Source organism: Buteo buteo, chromosome 3 (assembly GCF_964188355.1).
Source record: "Buteo buteo chromosome 3, bButBut1.hap1.1, whole genome shotgun sequence".
In the NCBI taxonomy this organism is placed as follows: Eukaryota; Metazoa; Chordata; class Aves; order Accipitriformes; family Accipitridae; genus Buteo; species Buteo buteo.
This window is the reverse complement of record NC_134173.1, coordinates 56,303,021-56,326,713: the sequence shown is the minus strand read 5'-3', so window position 1 is coordinate 56,326,713 and position 23,693 is coordinate 56,303,021. Positions and strand designations below refer to the sequence as shown.

Here is a 23,693-nt window from a genome sequence, read left to right as displayed (position 1 = left end):
TGACACGTTTGCACAGGTATATTTATTTTGTCCTGTGTTTACAGTGCTTCAGTTGCAATTTTAAACCATTCAGAAAGCACAATTTCATACCAATTTTACATACTTTACATCACAGTTCAACATTAACACAATTGTATCTACTAAATCAAATGAACAAAATGGCCATGAACATTTACACTATTCTTCTGTAAACAAGTTTTTTTTATAAACAATGGTAAATGGAATTAACACAGACCACCATATGAAAGAGGAATGAGCTTTTCCTTAAATAAATCACTCTGTTTATAAATACTTCAATTCTCTCAATATACATTTACAGACATAATCGATTAAAAGCAGATTACCTACACTGTTCTTTAAAAAGAAAATGTCTAGAGATGGACCACTGTGTGTTAAACTCACCTAACATAAGAAGCAAGCATATGATTAGCAGAGTGTTAAAAGTATTACGGTACTTCAACTTTACTTCTGTTTGTTTACACCAACACTGAGAAGATTGTCATGTTAGGGAACTTTTACTTGAATTCAAGCAAATTACAATCGATCTTGTAGTACACATATGGGTAGTACTCCTGCTGACTGAGGTTTAAACCTGGAATATCCATAGTCGCCTGCAAATAAAGTTTTGAAACCAGTTATACTCTTACAATTCAGAAGTAGATGAAACATTCATATGTTTTAGAAGTAAATAGGCCAGGCTAGACTTCAAGCTTAAATTTTCACATTCAAGAGACTGTTTAAGCAAGAAAGTTAGAATTTTGACAAATGAGTAACAGTATTTTTCAAAATTAAATACAAGTGCTTTTCCAAAATCTAAGTAGTTTTGTATCAATAATTCACATCTGTTGCTATAGTAAACACCGCCACTAAATGGAAGGAAAAGTACTGCAATTCTGTTTTACTACTTCTAAACACAGACAGTTTATGAAAAGAATGTTATAGGATGGTGAATGATCCAGGAAGTTACATGAAGTTCTGCACCTTTAATTTTCACCTTAATTCTCTCACATCCCCTTTCCCCAAAAAGGCCTGGAAATACTTTGGAAAAATATTACATGAAATATAACGTTAAGAAAGATTTAAAATAATCTTTTTAAATTCAAATAAACTCACTGTGTGGTCTATCTTTTGTTCATCTTTAACTATGAAAAGCACTACTTTTCAATACAAAACAAGTTACTAGAATAAGCCTCCCAGCAAACCAGTTTTAAACATGAAAATGAGACCTCTACAGATGGAAAGGATGACTCCATCTTGGCATCAATTCAGCCTCCTTCAGCAAAGAAGGGCAACTATGTTAACTTAAAAACAAAGACAGCGATGCAACAAAAAAAAAGTTTTTTCAGTATTAAGGCCACTGTTACTGTAGACTGAGGACAATTTATGTATTCCTTCTGGGCTCAAAAAAGGTATGAAACATGTTCAAGTTCCTTAAGCCTAGTTTCAGATCAAAGTTGACTTTGTTTGAATTCTTTGAGGATATGAGTATGTATACAGTCTAAGATATCTTTCCATCAGTAGTAGGAAAGAATGCAGTAAGAAGAAAACATGATACTTTTATACCAGATGGCTTGTCAAATGCATTGGTTACAACTTTAAATACCATCTGCTTTGCAAAAATGTACAATAGAAGTGGCATTTTTATAAGGAGACATTATTTTCTGTACTGTGAAAGAATGATGGAGAATATGGAGAGGTATACCTTTTTAATAAACCCAATAGACTGTTTTTTGTTTAAACAGATTAAACTTAATATTGAAGGGCAGTAGCAGTTACAAAAATACTTACATCAATGATAGCTGCTGCACTGCTGTCAAGGTGCTTGTATAGGTCATACAAAACCTCCCTCAGTTTCTTCATTGTTTTCTTATTAGGCTGAAGCAGCATTGCCTGGAAGTTAACTGGCAAACCATACCTGAGGAAGTCAAGCAGAAAACAACAAAAATGCTGGAATAAGCCTTCTTATATCTTTAAAAGCAGAATCTTATTTTATTTTGAGAAAGAATCCTATTGCTGAAGAGGGAATTCTGTTCATTTTTATTTTTGCAAGACCATTCTCTTTCTACACTTCATAAGGCATCGGTAAAGTAGAACTTCTTTCTTCAAGTTTAAAATAACAAAACAGAAGTCTAAATGCTTTTAACATCATTTTAAATCCTTGAGTACTTAGCACAATTCTCAAAGTTACCTGAAGTCTCCGACTAAGTTTTGAACATTCCAGTTAGTTTACTTGCAAGACTTTGCTTATGCCACTAGGTGGAGAATCTAGTCTCTACTAGGTGTATGGAAACATTTGCCAATATTCAAATCAAGCTCAGCTTTCTTCCTTACTCAAGTTTGTCTTCAAAATAAGCTAGTAGCAGCTATGAAACAGACTAGAATGCAATCTAATGTGATATTTTTTTTCTTTCTCTCCTCTGGTTGTCTCCTTTATGATAATTTATCAAAAAGGCTAAAAAAAACCTTTCTGTTTTCTGACTAAGGCAGAAGTCCTTTCAACTCTAAAAAAAAAATCCAGGTCCCTCCTTCTGCAGAACAACTACAGCTGTTCTTAAGCCAACTTAGTAACTATACTGCTGGATAGGTATGAAGAAAAAAGCAGAGAAATTTTATAGTTAGAATATTGAACAATTTAATTCTGAAAAGTTTAGACTACAAAATTCTTAAGAAAGGCATGTTTTAAAGAAAAAGCATACATTGCAAGATGTCAAGCTATATTACTCAAAGCCTGAATACTTTTTATTCTGAACTATTCACATTTCCCACTTAAATAGAAGATACAGCAAGCTCTTTTTACAAGCAGCTCATAAAGCAAGCTAAGAATCAGCAGAAATGCCTTGCTGCAATTTACAGAGTACCTGTAATTCCTAAAGCACTGGTGGAAAGACTATACAAGGGGCAAGATACACAATTATCTATCTCAAATATTCCACAACTGGCAACAAGAGCCATTGCCATCAACTATTCTTACTGTCCTATTTCTTGACTCCTGCTTCCCGGAAGAGTGGCATTCACACACCTCAGTTTGGTAAAACCAAGCCAGATGTAAATTCTTACGAAGTCTAGGAAAAAAGCACTATGAGGTCTGCCTCATTACCTTAAAACAGATTCAACAAAAACTCGTAGTGCTTTCACATGAATCCATGCAATGAAAGCTTCACTGAAGTTAACTTTCAGCCACCGAACCAGAGGACCCTGTGAAAGGGAAGGGAAAAAAAAAATTATGTTATTCAAAATTCAGAAAAAAATTCAGCCCATTAAGCATGTTTGAGCAGATATTCAGTATCTGTACCATGATAATAAAGACAACTTAAAGGCAGAGTTCACTATAGTCATAATGGTTCAAGGGTGTTTCAATACTAAGTAGAGAGAAATTTAATGAGACTTCTGTTGTCTCTTCAGTACACCATCTCAGCTGCTGTGGGCTAACTGTATTAAGGACCATTTTAGTAATATCTGATTATTTCATTCAAATACTTGTCTGTTTTCAAACTTAATATATTATCAGCTGGAATATCAGCACTTGGTTGAACACAGTGAGGAGCATTTCTGCTACAGGAAACTCAATTATCCCTGAGCAGACTAGCTGGATGGCAGGCTGACTATATCATGTCACTCTTGCAATGCTTTCTCAGAATCACAAGTTCATGAAATTGTTACGTAGCACTAACAAGTCTTAGATGTCTCATGTTTCTATAATGACTAGTTTATAAAGACTTACAAACTGTTTCTTCTTGTCAGTTGACAGTCTATTCATTTCTTCTTTATCCGCTTTCATCTCTTCTTCATTATACTGGAAGTCACGGACCATAAATCTGCATTTGGAAATGAATAAAATCAAAAGTGGCTATCTAAAGATCCTTCAAAGCATGAGAGACAGAACACACACAAAATAAGCCTTACTTAAATTCCCTGGCTTTATGCTTGAAGTCATCCACTGCCTTCCTGAACAAGGTGACGTTACAAAGATAACTGTCTTGATCCTCGAAGAGTACACTACACAGGAAAAAAAAAAGTGTCAGAATTAATAACATTCAAGTCACCACAGATCTGATATACAGTAGATTAAGTTGTACTTATTGCTACTAGGCAAGAACATTAATGTAGATAATCACATGGGATTACTTCCCAAATTAAACACTTTATACAGAATGTAACTGAAACTTTAGCAACTGCTCTTATTACTCCCTTTGTAAAGGATGGCAGTTTCCATTTTGTATTCAGAGACTTTACCAATCAAAACTACTTCATACATGTCTGGATATTTGTTCAAGTTAAAATTATTTTACAGAAAAAGGAACTAAAACGGGTTTAATACTGAAAAGTTTGGGCTACAGAGTTCTTAGAAATGCATGTTTTAAAGAAAGAGGAAATGGATTTAAAATAGAAAAGAACACAAATTAAAAGGACATAGCTTGGTAAGAAAAAGTGTTTCTTAAGCTGTAAAGATGACCCCTAGATTGATTATTTTATAGTTCAAGACAACACTGCTTATTTTGAGATCTCACCTTAGGAAAAAAGCTTGCAGAGATTTAGACTGTTCCGCAGCGTCATATTGTCTTCAAATACAAGCATTATCCAACAGTTTAACAAGTCAACTCTTAAGCTATCCCTAGATCATGGTTTCCCAATAATTCAATAAGAATCATTAGCAGATCTCCACTAGGCTTAAGCTGATCCAACTCAAATGTGAAGTTAGTCAGAGCAAGTTCAGATTTTATAACTGGCATAGAGCTGGTAATATCAGCTCTACCTGATCAAACCCTTACTCTGTCAGTTAAAGTTAACAACATAGCAATGCTTTGTGCTACATGTTGACTTTATTTTCAGCGTGCTTACAAGATTGCTTAAGTGGCTTAACAGTTCTATCAAATCCTGGCCTCAAGTCTTGCCCATCACAGACACCAAGCACCAGCTTGGCACCGAGGACCTTTGTGAGCCCGAAAGAGACAAGTTACTTTTCTCTGCACACAAGAAAACTATGTACACTTCCAGTTCTTCATTCTTTAGCAGCTTTCAAAGAGCTTATGTAATTTGTTTCAAGTCCTCTGAGTACAGGCATAAAGCTTACAGGCTAGCAGCTAGTATTTGTTGCTAAAACCCACCATTCACTAACTGGAAGCTGAATGTGCCTAACCTGAACTAGATCGACTTTTCAATTCTTTTAGTCTTCCCACATAAGTTAATTTTATAACTTTAACCCTAGAGATCCTTTGACTTTTTCCTCAACTACAACATAATCAAGCTTGATCAGATATAAGGCTAGACATTTTGACAGGTTTTTGACCAATCTTTAAATTTCAAAGTTACTATAGATAAAGAACACTTATAAAATATAATACATGAAAATATGAGATTTAGCATTTAACAACTTACTTGCTGGAACGTGGTACAACCATCTCTGCTAGTGTTTCATATTGCTTAACCCAGTCATTATAATTTAACCTAGAGAATACACAGGTTATAGTCAGGCTTTCAGTACTGTAGTAAGAAATCTTAGATTAATGGATCAATTTAAAAAAAAAATGTTAAAAACATTTAATCATCACATCTTCCAACCCAGGTGTAGGTTGTCAGAAATAAACAAGACATCAGGGACAGTCCTCCTCATGCTGTTTTTAAGATTATTGCTAAATAAACTATAACGATAGCAAAAGCAACATATTTTATCTTCAGTCTTTATAAGTTTACAAGTGTAAAATTTTTGAAATCAAAGAACTATGAAATTAAATTAGTCATCATTAAGTACAGATCTCAGGGGACCAAATGGACTTAACTGTCAAGATTTATCAGAAACTCCTTATGTAACTCTGCTCTTCTGAGTTACTAATAGGAATACTTTTTCCACAATTACAAACAGGTTCCCCAGAGTCCTGCACTTTCCTGAAGGACCACTGAGAATTTTGGAAGCCCTACCTTTCTGTAGTTGGTGAAGAGGTTCCACCCTTCCAAAACCAAAAACAAGTCAAAGGTAAAAGAAAAAAAAAAACAACAACAAAAAAAACAGTAGAGAGATACTAACGACCTGTTTTCTGCTAAAGCCACTGCAAAACTGTTTTGCCTCACCAGAGTTTTACATGTGACAGAGACTACTGCTTCAAGTGATAACCAGCCTACTGGATCTCTTTACAAGTTAGAAGCTCTGTTTGTTCCCAGCTCCAGAAAGACAGTCTAGTGCCATTTTCTCATTTTACAAGAGTCTTAAGGACATCTATATCACCACTTTCCTTGGCCAGGGGAAAAGGTGGATTTTCTGTTTTTTGAACATTTCAGACAGAAACAACCTGTTCCCAGCAAACCTTTGCCATGACATAAGCAGTGTTCCATTGGTAGAGACTTAGATAAGGAAAAAAGCATTGTTCTGGCAATCTGAAAAATTGCAGAGCAAAGAAGTAGAGTTCACTTTGCTCACTGAGTGCTGAAAGCCAGCATAGTCCTAACCAGGATAATTCAATCACTATGACTTCTAATGCAAAACAAGTCATGTTTTTACTCAGTACTTATTATTTTCATAAGGACACCTTCTGCAACATGACTAGCCATGGCTAATATTAGATAAGAGACATAAGTCCAATCTCCAGTTTCTTAAAGAGATTCAGGAGCACTTGGCATTCCTTATGATGAGTTCTCGTCAACAATGGAATACAGGTACACAGGCTCATTTGCCTCTACTAAGCACCCAAAAGTTTGCATTAGTTCATCCAGGGAAACCCCAAACAAATTCAGATGTCCTTTCTCACAGTGTTATAAGGTTGTGGTATCTATTATTTGATTTAAATTTCTTATTTTATTCTGCTCTTCGGACAAACAATAAACTTACTTTGGTACAATCACTAATAACGTGACCAAATATTCTGAATCAAGTACAAAGTCCTCTTTCTTTACAATATCGGCAAGGCTTCTGGTTAGCAAGCTTCCCCTGCAGAGAGGCAAAGACAGACAGAGTAAATACATGTTTAAGAATTGAATTCATCTAGACAACAGTTTCCAATGCTTGACAGCATAACATTTTCAAAAATGTATTTTACTTAAGCATTCACTATTAGCAGAGCAAACTAAATGTCCTTCTATGCATTTTATATCTTACTAAAGTCAAAGTTTTTATCAGTAGCTCCACTGCTGTGCATCATTTCCATATTCCAAATACCTCACACACTTAAGAAGCCAAGTTCTCTTTTCAAAAGTAATTTAAAACCACAAGAACCATTAAAATCATTAATTGTGAAGTCTAGTATATGAAGTCTCAGAGTTACAACTGACCTAGTACAGACCTACACACAGAACCTCAATAAAAATTTAAAGCAGCATATTGCCTCCTATTTACAAAAGACCAAGAACATACACAGATTTAATGGGGTTTAGCTAACAAATTACCACAGCTGAAGACAAAACTTAAGGCTGACTCAAAATGGCTATTATTAGTATGACCCATGGTTCTGAATCAGCTAGCAAGCTTGTACCATTAACTGTAATGGTAGGTTTGGGTCAAATTAATCAACCATATTTGCACAGAACTACTGTACCTCAACTGTATTTCAGATAATCATCACATGTACATGACAAGACAGCACGCAGTCCTTGTATAATTTATCATATGCATGTATGCAATAGCTGTCTCTCTGCTGGTTAATTTTGAGGGAAGAAACCCAGTAATACTGATATGCTTAAAGCACAAATTGGAGTGAAAGGAAAGAATTCCTTGTTTAGACAGACACCCAAGTAGCAGTGTTACACACTACTTTAACAGCAAGCTTCTCTCAAAAGCTCCAGCAATTTATACTATTTCTACATGGGTTTGTGTATTTCATAATTGCTTATCAATCAAGTGAGCTGTTACCAGCAAGTTGGCTGGTAATAAACGTTCTTTTATGACAGCTGCTATTCAAGATTGATAAACACCAAAAAAATACATTAAGTTTACAGCCTGTACCTCTTAACACGTTACTAAGTTTTCATGGTTAGATAACTTTCCTGTGCTACATTAGCAAAAAACAATATGACTTACGCATTCTTTCTTTCCAAATTCTGAAGGTTCCCTTTCAGATTATTGTATGCTGAGGCTCTTGCTTTCAGATCATTGTCAATCTGGTTTACTCCCTTAAAGATAAAAAGAAAAGGAACAGTGTCTAAAGAACTAGAACAGTTTTTAAATGACTTCTCAATTTCAAAACTTAGATCTGCCAACAAGAACTTAATGAAAAATGCACAAGTTAAAATATTTATTTCTCTAGTGCTCGACAAACCTCACTCAAAACTCAGAAAACTCTAAAGTTAGAATTCCTTTAAAGGAAAAATCAACCAATAATAAAAGTTACACAGGCTCTTCTGGTATCCTGCTGCATCCCAGCTGATCATTACTCCATCACCTTGAGGCTACCACTTTCCATCTCAGCTGACAGGAGAGATCATTTGAAGTTTACCTTCCTACTGTGATAAAAGTATACTTGTGAACACTGGGTAACATTTCCTCCAGCTGTTACCTCACTTCTCATTATACTTTTCCCCTCACTAGAGTTTCAGTGACAAGAATGATGGTACAGTTTTATGAGTAGCAAATCAAGAATCAAGTAATCCCAAACGCTAATGCTTTGCATCATCTACAACTTAAGAGGACACTCTGCTGCACTTGTGTTTGCCTACCGCAACTTGCACCTTTCCTTGAGATGAACAGCCTTGATCACTCAAAGATAGAATATCAACTAAATGCATCATCTACCTGATTCCAAATGGCTGTTACGTCTTCCCCCCCCAACAGAGCTATTTCCTGTTCTGTATGTTTGCACAGCAAAATACAATAAATTATATCACCATCTCCCTTCACAAAGTCATCTTTTATGCTGCTGTTTTACCTTGACAGTGGCTTACAACTATAAAGAAAAATCTGTTTTATAGACTTTCTTCATTTAGTTAAAACTTATGTATTTTGGAATGACTGAAGTTGCACAGGGCCAGTTCCAGGGTAGACAGATAAACAGTATTTCAGACTTGAATCCAATTTCTTTCAGACAATAAATACATCTGTTGAGTCAATTAGAGGCAGCATTCTATGTTTAATGTCACTGGCAGCCTTCAATCATCTTTCAAACTTCCATATCAAAGTTCCAACTATTTTAATGTTTAGACTCAGACTCTCACATTCAGCTTGCCATTGCTGCTCAAGTAAGTCATCTTTCTCAAATCCATCCTCAAGGATTAATTAGAATGATTAGCAAAAATTATTCACTCCCAACTAGGTAACCTGGCAGCAAGTGGAAGAACACAAAACAAATTAAGCAATTAGTAGGTCTTAAACATCCAATCATACTCCTGTCAGTGTGTACCCTATACAAGGAAGTATTTTAATAATCAATACACTCAGTAGCAGTTGGAAAACTGAAAGAACATGGTACAGTATTGGTCTGGCATCGTAATGCTGCCTACTCCCTCCTTTACTGCTTCCTCGCTATGGCATGTAGGTACAAGCATATAAAAATTCGCAGGGACAAGTATCTGAATACAGTCAAGGGACTCTCCCTTTATTTGGGCTTAGACCATTGACAAAACATTTTGCATGCATACAACACTTCAGCTTGGAGATCCAGATATGATTTTATTTCCACAAAATTAATCTCTCTTAAAAGCAACATCACTTAAGTTATATAGTGACCTTGCTTATGGTAACACATAAGTTCTCTTGTCTGTAGCAGGAAGAAGTCATTAAAAGCCAGAACATTCTGGCAGTTTCATTTGGCAACTTGTTAACGGCTTGCACCTTTACAGATACAGCAATGCTTTAGACAAAATACTCTGAAAATAAGACAATTTACTTTTTAAAACAGATGAGTAGTTAAGGTTATTTAAATTCTTTGACTGATGTAATCTTTTACAAAGCATGTGGAACATTTCAGCAGGTGTCACAAAGCACACATCTTCGTGTAAACTTTTTTATACTACAAGAAGTGGCACTAATTTATTTTTTTTTGTACAGCTAGCAGACAGCATTAGGGGAAAAATTAATCAGAAGCTATTAAGCTAGTATCTTTGTGCATGTGGACTTTTTCCCAGACTGACAAACTTCCCCTCCACCTTTTCCAAGGATCAAAACTTTCAACAACAGTCTAACTATGCATTGTTTAATGACAACAAGCAAAAACCATTGATACAAAACACAGCCTTTACAAACCAGTTCTGTTCATAGTTTCCTAATTGCCAATACTCTAATTGCATTCATTTGTAAAGTCAGTAGCCTTTTAAAAGATGACTGCTTAGACAAAAGCCTCTTACTGCTGCACTGGCTGGAGTTTACTGTAAACAAGAATCAGCTTTGCTTCCTATTAAAATGTTAGAGAACACAGAACCGCAAACAATGTCACAGCAGAGCTCTTGAAAATATATTTGTGTAAAACTGCCAAATGAAGTGATAATACAAACTTTCTTTTGGTAGTAGAATTGGTGGATAACTTACAAATGCCATTGCAAAATGAGGCCGACTTGTGATACTGCTAAAGAAAGCATCAACCTAACATAGTTGGCCTATTTCTACACACAGCAAAACCCAGATATTTAAAGCCCTTACATAGTCATTGGCAATACATGAGTGTCATCTTATAACTATACAATTGAACTGTTGTACTTCAGTAGATAGCTGAGTTGCTGAAAATGTTGGACTAGGGCTCTAAGGCTATTGAGGTCGTCTCCTTGCATAACAGTCTTACAACTGTAATTTCAAATACAAAGAATGACTAGATTAAGTGACAGCTCTCACATGGCACAGGTACCATCTTCAAAGTCTTCAGTGTTGACACTGGGGTTCACAATACTTCTGAAAGTTAAAAGCTGAAAAAACTTGATGGATAGTTTCAGTAGATTTCCTTCTATTTTAAACATTTCCAACACTGCTACTCTGACAAACTCCCCACTGCAGTTGCCATTACTCTCACTTTGGCAGACATCAGAATCTGCTGCTATAATGAGTGAGGAGGATATAAAACCATACAGGAAAAGTAGCACCTCATGATGTGACAAGCTTTTCAAGTTAACATCAACATGTCAAGAGGCTTCACAGATTTTAATTAATGCAGCTCTATCAATTTTCCTATACCTTTATGTTAATCACATGACAAAGTGAAGATTTTAACTGCCAGGACTCTCTTTGCCTGGGGACGAAACTGCTTCAAGTCCTGTGACATTATCTCCTAGGTGTCACCTCTACAAGACCCTAAGTCAGTTTCGGTCATCCTCCTTTTCTCCACTTTATGGACACACATCTGTGGCTCGCAGCTGAAAACATTTTGTAAACTATTTGAAATTAGATTTATTACATAGGTGTCCCTGAAGCTGTCCCTATAGAAGACAGATACAGCTAAACTTGCAAAGAAATGGAAACCCTCAACAGGATGATTCAGGCTGAACTCCAGCAGACCTGTTTCTCTGCATTTAGTATCCAGCCTAATAACTCAGTGAAGTCCCTAAATTAGATGAAGAATGTAATCCAGTTATTTAATTTAAAGTTCAGGTTTTGGACTACAACTTCACTGCAAGCAGATGATTTAGCTAGCAATCTCCAGGACACAGCACAACATGCACTGAATCCTTTATAATATTTCAATAAAGGGCATATCCCTTCATGTTCTTTGTTACTTTTTCAACAAACTTAATTGCCACAAAAATAAGTTCTATACTATGGCAACAGGCAAGTTCCAAAAATGAGACAAAACACAGCTGAAGACTTTTTTTTCCCTTTTTAATTCAGTAACTTTCACTCCTATTCTAAGGCTAAACCAAAGGAAAGGAACTTTTTCATGAACCTCCTTTTAAGACTTGTAGAAATCACTTCTCCCTGTCTTACGTTCTCTCTATCCCTCTTTCCCCACCAAGTTCCTCTTCTCCCAACTTAAACTTAATGCCTATACCTGCCAAGTAGCTCCAGTAAACAGCTGAATGCTTCGTTCTGATACCTTCTTCTGAAGAAGCAAAAGCTTATGTACTTTAGTGTCAGATATTAAGATTATTATTTTATATCTGTGGGAAATTTTTAACATGCAAATCTTAAGAGTCATAAGACAGTCTTCCTCCAACAAAACTCCACACTGCAGATGTTTTCTAGGAATAGTTGCTAAGTGTAATTTGTGGAGTTAAAATAGTGGTTTCAGGAAAGAAACGAATATCTAAAGAATCTGCAGTTACAGCAAAGCATGAGTCTGCCAGCACTTACCCCATCCCCACCCCGATTATAGTTCCCACATATCCATCACCAAAGACCATCTCTATAGGTACCCAGAGCAGTTGCTTCTTTTTTTCCAGGTTCTGTATTTTATTGACACAGATAATTCCAAGAGCCAGTTTGCAGATTACAGAAAACAGAAAAGAAAAAAGACTGAAAAAGCTGGGAAAATATTACAGCAAAGGTAGCTTACAGAGAACTCTTTCACTGTTTGAATACAGTAAGTCATTGCTGAGGACCCTATCTATGCTCACAGCAAGTACAAACCAAATGAAATCCCCAAAGTGCGAAAAGCTTTACCAAGGTAAAGGCGGGGGAACACCCATGACAACACTCAAATAAGCTTTCCTTACATCTAACACTGTGGGCTTATTTTTCCCCTCACAATTGAGTGCCATAGCTTTCAGAAGGTATGCAAGTTCCCTGGTTCACTGCTAACAGCCCACAAAGTTTGAGAACATCAGACAAATGGCATGCCAGTACAGCAAAATTTAAATGTAACATCATTTGCTAGCTATTTATTTGTTAAGTCAGTGATCTTTGGAAACAAAAATCAGCAAAGACAGCATGATGGCATTCAGGGAGCACTCGCCAAATCCTATTCCCATTCTAATATTCTTTGGTTACTAAAACACAGATGCTGCTACCAGGTTCACTACTGCTGTTATCAAAATTACATGAAGCTAACAAAAACAGACAAATAGCTTTGAGTACCAAGTTTTGTGTATAAATATGTCAAGTTCAAGTAGGAAAGTTTTATAAAACAAATTACCTTACCTTTGCAATAATTTCTGAAATATTCTTCAAGGATTGCTTGATTGGGTATTTGGCCATATCCCACTGGAACCTTGTTATATAGGTGACCAAGTCAACTAAAATTTTAAAGAACTTTATTAAGACAAACAATAAAAAGACTGATGTATTATATTCCATGTAGGATTGGTGTAACAGAAGAGTACTGTAACAAACTGTTTGTGGACCTTCACACGTGTGGACCCTGTTGCTTAAGAAATTTGAAAATAAACAATCAAGTTGTAAGTTATCCCTGACCTCTGCCTTCAGATACTGGTTTCTCCACCTCTGTAGATCCTAAATGATATTTACTACTAAGTCAGTAACGGCTGGAGAAGTACAGACAAGACCAACTATTTTTTGCTTTGTGTGAAAAATGGGTGGAAGCAGTGAGGGTTACGATAGAAAAAAAACAGGCAAAGATTATGCGGCTCACCTGAAGCAACTGTTTTGTTGTTTGAAAACAAAATATTGATTTAGAAACCAGCGCAACTCTTAACTATAATAAAATGGACAAATATTTCCATGACACAACTTGTTTTATAAAGACATTCTATCATAATTCGGGAACAACCGAGTATTCCAGCACAGCTTACATAAAATCATACCTATTCAGATGACAGACTAATACAAAGAATGTTTACAGTAATCAGTAACAGTAATTTTTATGTTCCACCAGAGACCAGTGACAAAATACAGCCCTAAAGGATCAAAAGGCTTCTATAAGTGAGTATTTAACACATAAATCTAATTTCTTACCATTCTGGATCCTGTAATTTGTTTCAGGGCAAGTGACTCACAGAAAAAAGTACTTCCACATCTAAACTAGGCTTTCAGAATGTCATACAGAGAAGCAGCATTCAGTATGTTCCAGGATCATTGCCTTCCCTCCTACACTTTTAGGATGCACATATCATCATTAACACTTTACCTCCATTAGCCAGAAGATTCTCCTGAACTTTATCTTTACTGTCTTCTAGAACATCAGCCATATACTGGGCCACTTTCTTTACAACACTGAAAAATGAAAGATAAAGATATGAAAAAATAATTAAAAAAACTGCCATTTTGAGAAATACCATTTATGAAAGATATCTGAAACTGCCTGAGATTGGATCAAAAAAGGAAGAGCTGATTGCTTTACTCACGAGCTTTTCCAACTTCTAAAATACATGCCAGAACTTTATTTAAATCCTTCTCTAGTGCTGCTACTCATCAGCTCTCAACAAAGTGAGGCTAATTCCCTCGCCTCCAGGTAACAGGGGTTCACTTCAGGCATAATCTCACTATATTCCAATCTTTTTTTGAAGTCTGTGGTACTTTCAAAACCCTAACCCCTTTCTAAAAATAGATAGTGAGGTAGAAATCGTCAATAATCCAAATTAAACACAAGGCAACTATGACAATGAAACACCAAAGATAAATGAAGAACTATGGAGAAACCCCAGCCCTAAGCCCACATGAGATCTGACACTCAGGACCTGCCTTCCTCATTAGAAAAGCTACGTTTAATATTACTCACATGTGCTGTGCCAAATAGTTCCCTTTTCTATTTAAAAACAACTACTTAACACTTCTCTCCTTGAAACAGAAGATGGCTCCACAAGTTCTCGTTATATGAAATTCTGCTACGTTTGCTTAAAATCACCTTCAAAGGACCATTAGTTTCTTCAAAATGAATAGGTTTTGCATTTTGATATTAATGCTGTTTAATCATCTCTGTGGATTAGGAAACAATGTGGTTACCTTCTCAAAGTCTGTAACTAGTACTCTAACTTGCTAAAAGAACAGTTTTTACTCCATTTTGTCTTCACTTCTACAGCTGTCAGGCTCAATTCTTAACAGTTCTCCAGGACCCAGCAGCACACAGCACTACTATAGGGAGAACCATCCTTCATCAATGCGTAATGTCCCTCTATTCCACAAGAAGTTCAGATTTTATTTTTTTTTCCAAGTACAGATACTAGGAAAAACAGCAGCTTAGCTTTCTGAAATCTTAGATTGCTGACTGCCTGCAGAGGACCACTATGAAACAAAAAAAGCTGGAAATAACCTGTGTATTACTAGGACTCAGCAAACCATCACGCCATTATTCTAATATTTTGCACGCTAGTAAAAATAAACTATTACCCCTCCACAAATGCATCCAGTTTAGCCAGCTCATCTGACAAACCAACCAAAACATCCAGTGTGCCAACCTAGAATGAAAGATCAAAATGCATTAGCAATAGTATATAAACATAGAAAGATAAAACCAAGTTACAATAAAAGCTGAATCTCCTGAACAGGTACATTTGCAGAACTACATAAAATACTGCACTCTAAGATTTCAGACTTGCTGATATAACAAAGTCACCCTGTGTTTCATTTGCTCAATATAGCCCTAAAGCACTACTGTATCAGATCCAACTCACTCCAGTTTGGTGCAGTTTCAGTCCTGCACGCCAGCCATCTAAAACATGTTAAAACAAATTTTACATTATGAATTGGCTGCATTTCCCACAAGTCGCTTGCTTCAGCATTTGATTTACTACTTTAGATCAAATCTGAAATTTCTGTAATCAGGTATCTCAGTGCTGGAGGCGACTAGAACATGAAAACTTTGAAGATACAAGAGTACTGCAGCAGTCAGACCAGCAAGAGTCTGGACTTTTTGCATCTGGAGTAATGGAACATCTAGCTTGTCTACAAGCTTTGACTCTTTCTTCCCTAATTTCATGTAATAACCTAGAAGAATACATATACCTTTCTGGGACCAGGATGACACCATTTTAGACTCTCTACAACTCAAACATGAAAATTACAGCACAGTAAAACACTCTGTTTAGCTCTTTCATAAACAAGTCTCAAATGGGTCTAAGACATCAAAAAGGGTAAAACCAGTATAGCTATGCTCAAGTTAAACAGTCAAAGGGTGATTATTTTTAAATAGGTCATACGATATCAGTGTTTCTTTGGTTCTTCCCAAGTACTTACATATTTGTTCATTCTGTTCAATGCAAGTAGGAGATACCTCCAAAAAGACAACTCCTCTTATCTTTAATATTTTAGCTACCAGTTCATATTTCTTGCTGAAATATTATTAGGCATAAGTTAATCATCTTACTAGTCAAGATGCTATTAACATCACTTTTAGTCTAGCATCTTTGTTCTATATATTTGACCACTCAACTTCACGTGATTCCTGTTCTCTTTAGCCTTGAAGCAGAAAGTAGCACAATTACTTAAGTAACATCACAATCAAATTGCTTTCCATGCCCCACCTTCTTCTGAGCTACATGCAGAATAAGGAAGCTAACATTTTGATTAGTCACTTACAAGCCACAGGATAAGTAAGTCTTTAAACAATAAGGCTGCTGTTCAATGAAGACTAAATCACTGTTTCAATGAGTTTTAACTAAAGATCTTAATCCTTGAACAGTTTTACCAGGTCCACAGAAGCCAGACTATTTCCGATTGTATATAAAGTATACACAGCTTCTGTCCCTTTTAGGGACCAGAGTAGAAACAAAAAAAAATCATTTATAACCCTAATGGGCCACAGCAGTTTTCAGTGATAACTTTTCTAAATGCTGTAGGCACCCTACAGTTTGAAAGGCATCCTCGTGTCCAAGGATCTCCTGTGTAGTCCCTCTTCTTACCTCTACTAGTGTATCTCTTGAAATAACTCAGGACAGTCTAAATGTGAATATAAGTTACAGCAGCTGGAAGATCCTCTTAAAAGACACACTAAAGCACTTTGTGCCCTGGGCCCATTTCTTAGCAGAGACAGGAAGAAGGCATCACACCACGTGAACTTGATCTATTCTGTAGATAGAGATTGGTGGCATTTTTTCCTCTTCATTTTGATATGCTTTGATGAGCTTTCACTCAGTTAAATTCAGCTCACAGTTCTTGTTGAGGAAACATTTGTGTGTCAGGATTCATTTCCCTAATGAATACACTGGCTCATAACTTTACCATATCCTGATAATTGTATTTAACCAAAAGAAACTGCTTTCAGATTTTGTTTTTCTTTGCTTCTCACTGTCACAGTTCAAACAGTTTTCTTCCCATTTTCTATAACACACATTAGCAGGTCACACTGGAATGCTCAGCCAGACACAACCACTACTCTAACAGAAGAATATTACTTCTGGACAAAGAAAAGGCAGCACCTGTTTGATCACACCTGTATTTTAAATTGAGCCTTTTCACTGCATCTCAGCCAGGAAAGTAGAAGCAGACAATTCAGAAGTAAAAAAACCCAAAAACCAACAAAACAAAAAACAAAACAAAACAAAAACAAACAAAACAAAACAAAAAAAAAAAAAAAAAAAAAAAACAAAAAAAAACCCAACACAAAACACAACAGAAAGCCATCAAAGTAAACCATTATCATCTGAATACTCAGATCACAAGTCTCCATTTTTCTTCTAATTTTCTTCTCCAGCTAACTGCTAGCAGTCATGAGGTCAAGAATACCATCTCTGGAAAAACTGCTGTATTAGCTGAAAGAACACAGCTTGCTGAATCTTTATAACTTACAGAGTGAAGAATTTTTAACTTAGAATTTCAGAAAAAAGATAATTGTTGTCTAAATTATTTTTAGATCCACACAATCATCAAAAGAAGTCAGCTGTTGTCTCTACAGAGTCTGCAAGTATTCCTCATCTACAGTTTTAGTCTAAAGAAACAAAGATAATGAAAACCAAACATACTTCTAAAGGACACAAAATGGGGCTTACATACCTTCAAATCTGGAATATTGAACTTTGAATTAGTAGAAAGATTGTTATTTTTTGTAGTTGCTGCATGTAGTTTCTCCCATGTCTGTTGACAGGTTTTTTCCCCAGGAGCAGAAATCAGCCAAAACTCGGTCATTTTTGTGTCTTTATCTTGACGCTTTCTGCTTCTGAATACAGAGGCAAGATGCTAGTAGAAGGGAAACAAGGCAGGGCAGGGTGAGGAAGAAAGAATATCTGCCATTAGTTCAGGATTCAAAGCTTTGCCTGAAGAAAAACATCTCATTCCGTGTTACTAAAGTGCAGTTCCAGCCACCGCAAGAGATTTTACCAAGAGCATCACATGGTTCCAAATTCATTTTTTCCTATCTTCCAAATCACATTTGCACAGTTGGGAAGTCTTTTTCAACTGCCCATCCTGCAAGTTAAAGTGTGCTGAGTTTGCACATTAGCATCTTTCAACCGCAATTCCACAAAAGATTATAAGCAAACAATCCAGCTGAAAATAAATCCAATAAAACATTATAAAAGCTATATTTTCACAGCTGTATATATTTTCCAGCATCTGTACAACAGAAAACGTTTTCTGAACACATAAGAGGAAAAAAAAAAAGCCACAAATTTCAACTCTGATGTTACAGCTTTTCCAATCACTTCTCAGATTAGGACAGTGTTTTAAAGCGAGTAAATGCCTAAAAAATATTTAAATGCGATAAGCTTTAGTTTATTCTTTCATTCAAAGAAGATTCTCCTGGCAGCTAAAAATTTCAACAAAAAGGAGAACACTTTCTAGTCTTGGTATCTCTGTTGTCACTGCAGACCTTCAATAATGTTACACATACTGGCATTAGTCAAGAGAGTATTGGTACTAAATACAAATTATGTTGAGCTACTTTGCAAACGAGCTCAAGAAGTTAAGAGTATATATGTTATTCTGTCACTAAGAAATAGAACAAGCTGGTTGAGAGTTACTGGATGTTTTTAATAAGGGAGTGAAGAACAAAATCAAAGTGTACCTTGACAGAGTCTAAATGCCAAATTTTGATATTTGCAATGTCTTCTGTAGCAGCTTTGAAAGAGTAGACTAACCTACATTTTACAATGAGCACAGACTAGAGCACTCAATTTTTTTTGAGCAAGAGAATCAAATATTGTATTTGTAAGAATTAATACACAGTAGCAAACTTTGCCCAAAATAACACACATAGGTCCTTCATCTGTGTAATCATTCTAGGGTCAACAAGTTATCAAGGGTGTTGAAGTTGAAAATGAACTAAAGAAAGGCCTGTGAGCTGATTTTTTTGTTCAGCTACTCAGGAAGCCTAAAGCTGAAGAAAGTTTACCAATCGTTAAATTAATATCACGAAGCACGTCTTGTCACTGGCATAACAGCAATCCTCCTTCAATTAAGGGGCCTTTTTTCTAACAAGAGATGATGACATCCAGTTATCGAGCCTCCTGATACCCCACACTCCATGATGTCTGACACTGCATTACCAGGTAGTAGCACAGCAGTGCTAGAATGCTAAATACAGACAATGCCAAGGCAGGTACAGGTATTTGAGAAATCAGAATATTTACAAGACCAGACACATGTCCCAGCCCACACAAGCTTGTCCAGCCTGACCCAGCCCAGTTCTGGGCACTCTCCTGTGCTGGGGCCACACACCTGCCCAGCTGGTTCTATTCAACAGCAGAAAGTCGAGGACCTGAGTTACCTGTTCTCTCCTCACTGGCACTACTCTCTCTTCTCTCCTAACAATTTGCCAAAGCAGGCTGGAAGAAGGGATAAGGGGTTCTGTGCTTCTGGAAATAGTATGGGTGAGAAAAGGGGTCCTATCTCTGAGAAGGACGGGTGAAAAGACTGGGTCTATTTCCTCCCCCGTGCTGTGGCCTTGACTGTTGGGGGAAAGTCCACGAGAGCAGCACCAGAGAGTGGGTGAAACCCATGCCAACAGCCCCTCAGGCACCACTGGCCCCTCATGCTCTAAAGTGCATACTGTTAACATTCCTTGGTCATACCATACTGATGATTTTGGTATCAGGAGGTATCATTAAAAATTAAAGCAACATCAGTCATCACCATGTTACACAGCTTCTTTGTTTAGGGAAGCACCGACTGGATTATCTCACGTAACAGGCCTCCATGGGACGTCTATTAATTATCAACAGTTTGGAATGAAACAAAATTTCCCCTTATTCAGACTACTTCAATGCATCATCTTAACACATGACAAACTCTGTGAATCCATTGCACATAATGTTTTCCTACCCTTCACTAAACTCTGGCCCTATAAAAGACACAGCCAAGTTTACAGTAAACTTCACTCATGCAGGGAGCCACTACAGCTGACACGCACAAAGTGCTTAAGTTTTAAATTGGTTTTTGTTTGGATTTGACTAGGCTAGGACTAGAAGAGGCTTTGGTATAAATGTTGGATAAACAAACTAGTTTAGGTGGTAGTGGTAGAAGCCTGCAAATACCCAAATAAAAGACAGAAGACACAGAAATCCAGAATCAGATTCAGTAAGACAGATGGAACATTGCATTCTCATGCTTTCCACTAAAACATAAATAGCCCCTAAAGAATATGTATAAAGTTTCCAGAGATTATATCACCTAAGGAAACAGTTACATGTTTACAATGACACAGTCTCATTCCCTGTATTACAGATTAGGAAAATCAGCTCACCATTAAAAATCTAAACATCTTTTCCCAGGGGAAAAAAAAAAAAAAATCTTTAACAGACACATTGCAAAGAGTAATTGCTTTCAATAAGTAGAGTTTTCCAATCTTTTAAAGTTAGTTTTCAAAGAGCAAATGTTCAGACTTCATATGATGACTACAAGTCTATCATAAACAAGCCTGAAAGTACAAACACCTGACAGACTTGCAGCTTTTCATGCTTAAAACCCAATGAACTAGAGCACTTCATGATTCCTTAATATCAGAGGCAAAAAATGGATTGTTCAACTGAATAACCAGGGTCTTTTTCTACTGCTCAAATTGAAGAGGCACAGGTGGAACAGCTGTAGCTCCCAGGAATCATTAAACTAGTAGACCTCTCTTCTCTTCCTCCCTCACTGTTTTTGTCTGTGTGGTTGGTTTTCCTGAAGCTCTGTTTCATTTCTAATAGCCATGGGAAGTAACATGATTACCTATTTCATGTATCCACTCAATAGAGATATTGTCAAATACATACAAGGAAAAAAGCCTGCTGGAAGAGTTTTAAATGTTCGTATGTTTGTTTTACGCGATGGAGGATGGAGTTTGAAATCAGAACTATGGGGAATAACGAACAAGAAGTGAAGAAAGGAGAAGTGATACAGAATGGTAAGAAAAACAAAAAAATGCTAGTCAGACAAAAATTACATACTGACCCACTGTAAAATGAAAACCATGAAATTTAAAGAGAAGGACCACAGAATAAAGCAGGAGATACTAAGCGTTCAAATAAAATCCAGAATAAGCAATAAGAATGGACAAGTGAACTGTTGTTTACATTGTGTGCCTCGATGACCAGCACTTTTTTGCAATGTACTGTTGAGTAGAATTTGTCATAGCATAGTTTCATTTAATCAGTCAGCTTTTTGTTATTTCAATTTTCTGATGTATGTTTTTAAGAGAAGAAATATTCATAAATGGATATCTGCATACATAAATGGAATTGTCTACAACACATAAATCTATCAATTTAAAAACATTCAATACTATAGCATAAGTACAGTTAATCAAGCTAACGCTTTCAAGGTGGTGGTTTTTTCCTGAACATTGTCCACGCAGTACCCTACCACACTATGATATTAAGTGCGTAGAAATTATGGTCCTAGTTCTACTGAATGCAGGTAAAGCCACCTGTCAAGGAGTGAAACTGCTTCTGAGATGCCATTGTAAGCATTTTCTGGCCAACTTCAACAAAAACTTTGCTATACAACTGTACAAATAAAAAAAAGTCTGGAAAATTAAAAACAAAGTTTATACAAGAATCTCTCTATAGACCATGCTGAAGCAAAGTTCAGGACTTCCAGGAACAGGTTCTGGAAATCCAACTTTACATACAGCACTGAGCTAGCTACCTTGATACTTACGATTCCACAAGTCATGACATTACTATTTTAATAGTGAATGACCAAACCATCTGTAACTCCAAAAAAACCACCAAACCTGAACCTTGCAAGACCATCAGTCCTTTGACCCATCTTTATCTTGTTCACTACTCAGGAAGAACGCAAGTTCTCATTTATAAAGGCTTAATACTAGAAATTCATTAGAACGCGTTTTTCTCATCTTAGATTCAACAACTAGGCAGCATCCCAGTGTTTCCCTTCACACTTTCTCATAAGTATACCCGCAACATAACTCTGAAGTGTAGTAGTCTTCCCTGTGCCGTTACAAAGAGATTTAAGTAACACAAACACGTTGCCAAGATGTTCTGCTAGTTGAATAAGCACAACTCATCTACAAAATGCTTGAAATATTTCATCCCTTGAAACTTTCCCCTAGAGCAGCTGTTTTTGAACCCTAACTGCTCTAATGCCTGAAATAAATTTGATACATTATTTAAAATGTATTTTGCATTACTACCCGTAATTTATACTGCTCAATTTCTATGTTATTAGGAAAAATGGATTTCCAAAGAAAAATCCTTCATGCAGTATACCATACTATAATCTAAGTGATGAAACTGCTAAACGGCTGCTTCAGTGCTGTACCTGGAAAAACAGAGGGTGATGTCAAAACAGAACCTCAGCTAATACATTTTGCACTGCATTTTTCAAAAACAGCAGGGCTAGGGGGAGGAGACAGTTGTTTCTTCTTTCCTATTTCGCTCAGCAGGAAAGCTCGATTTACTAACGTGACTCAGAAGTCTCCCGAAACCCAGCACAAAGTCCCCAAGACGTTGTTTCTTCAAGCTCACTCTCGGAAACCACTTCTGACGCTCGGCGTTTGGCCCTCACTGCCTCCACGTTTCACAGGCAGAAGCGACCACAACGAGGAAGCCAGAGCTACACCCGGGAAGATTTCACAACGGGGAGCTCGCATGCCCCGTGCAGGGGCAGCCTGGGGCTGGCTGGCTGGCACACCGGGCGGGGGGAGCTGGCTTTGCTCTCCCCAGAGCCGCTGATCTGGATCACAAGGATTAGAGGACCGTCCCGGTAACCCGGGCAGGCACCAGCTGCCCCGGCAGCCACAGACGCCGCCTCCCGGGACGGCGCTTTCCCTCCACCCTCCTCCGCTAGACAAGAACTCCACAGCGGCAACCTCGCCCCGGAGAGACGCGGCGGCGGGCGGGCCCCCGCGGTACCGCCGGGCCCGGCCGACGCTGCCCTTCACGCCAGGCCCAGCGCGGCCCGCCGCCGGGGGAGGCCGGAGCGCTCCGCTAGCCGCTCGGGGCGCGCCGCGTCGCGGCCCACACCCTCCTCCTTCCCCCGCTCCGCTCCGCGGCCCAGGCCCGGGACCCGCCGCGGCTCCCGCCGTCGTTTACCCGTCACTGCTCCATCCCCCGCCGGCAGCCGCAGCCGCGCGCCGCCCGCACACCCGCCAGCGGGTCACGTGAGGCACCCGGTCAGCTGACGCCGCCGCAGCGCCGGTCACGAGACGGCGGAGCGGCGGGGCGGGGCGGGGCGGAGGGGCGGGGGAAGGAGGTGTGACGCAGCGGCGCAGTGACTGGCCCGTCCTCTCGGGGAGCTCGCTGCGGTGGGGTCGCGGGTTCGAGACCCGGGTCCGAGACCCGGGTCCGGCCGGGCCCGTCGCTGTCATCGCTTCACTCCTCCCCACCCCACAGCTAGGGCTCGCCCGGGGCACCGCCGCCGCCACGGGCACCGCCAGCCTCCTCGGGACGCCGAACCGAGCTTCCTGCGGCCGCCACGGGCGCCTCTGGGCCCGGCGGGCTCCAGCGGGCACCAGCCAGCACCAGCCGCCTCAGGGCCTGGTCAGCAATGGCTGCCTCAGGGCATGATGGGCTCAGGCCAT

General features: G+C 38.1%; 1 protein-coding gene across 2 annotated transcripts; it reads right to left on the bottom strand.

Moving 5' to 3' along the window:
* Positions 1-23,293, bottom strand: ATP6V1C1 (ATPase H+ transporting V1 subunit C1). 2 transcript variants are annotated; one of them, XM_075023744.1, is made up of 13 exons: positions 23,206-23,293; positions 17,726-17,908; positions 15,125-15,192; positions 13,926-14,011; positions 12,980-13,074; positions 8,006-8,097; positions 6,821-6,919; positions 5,377-5,445; positions 3,904-3,996; positions 3,722-3,815; positions 3,098-3,195; positions 1,789-1,915; positions 1-611 (listed from the first exon to the last, which is right to left on the bottom strand). In XM_075023744.1, exons 2-13 carry the CDS (start codon positions 17,855-17,857, stop codon positions 516-518), a joined length of 1,149 nt encoding a protein of 382 aa, XP_074879845.1. In that variant the 5' UTR covers positions 17,858-17,908; positions 23,206-23,293; the 3' UTR covers positions 1-515. The 2 variants fall into 2 exon arrangements, with proteins under 2 accessions (XP_074879845.1, XP_074879846.1); XM_075023745.1 differs by lacking the exon at positions 23,206-23,293 and adding an exon at positions 22,433-22,452.
* Between the last annotated feature and the right edge of the window lie 400 nt (positions 23,294-23,693).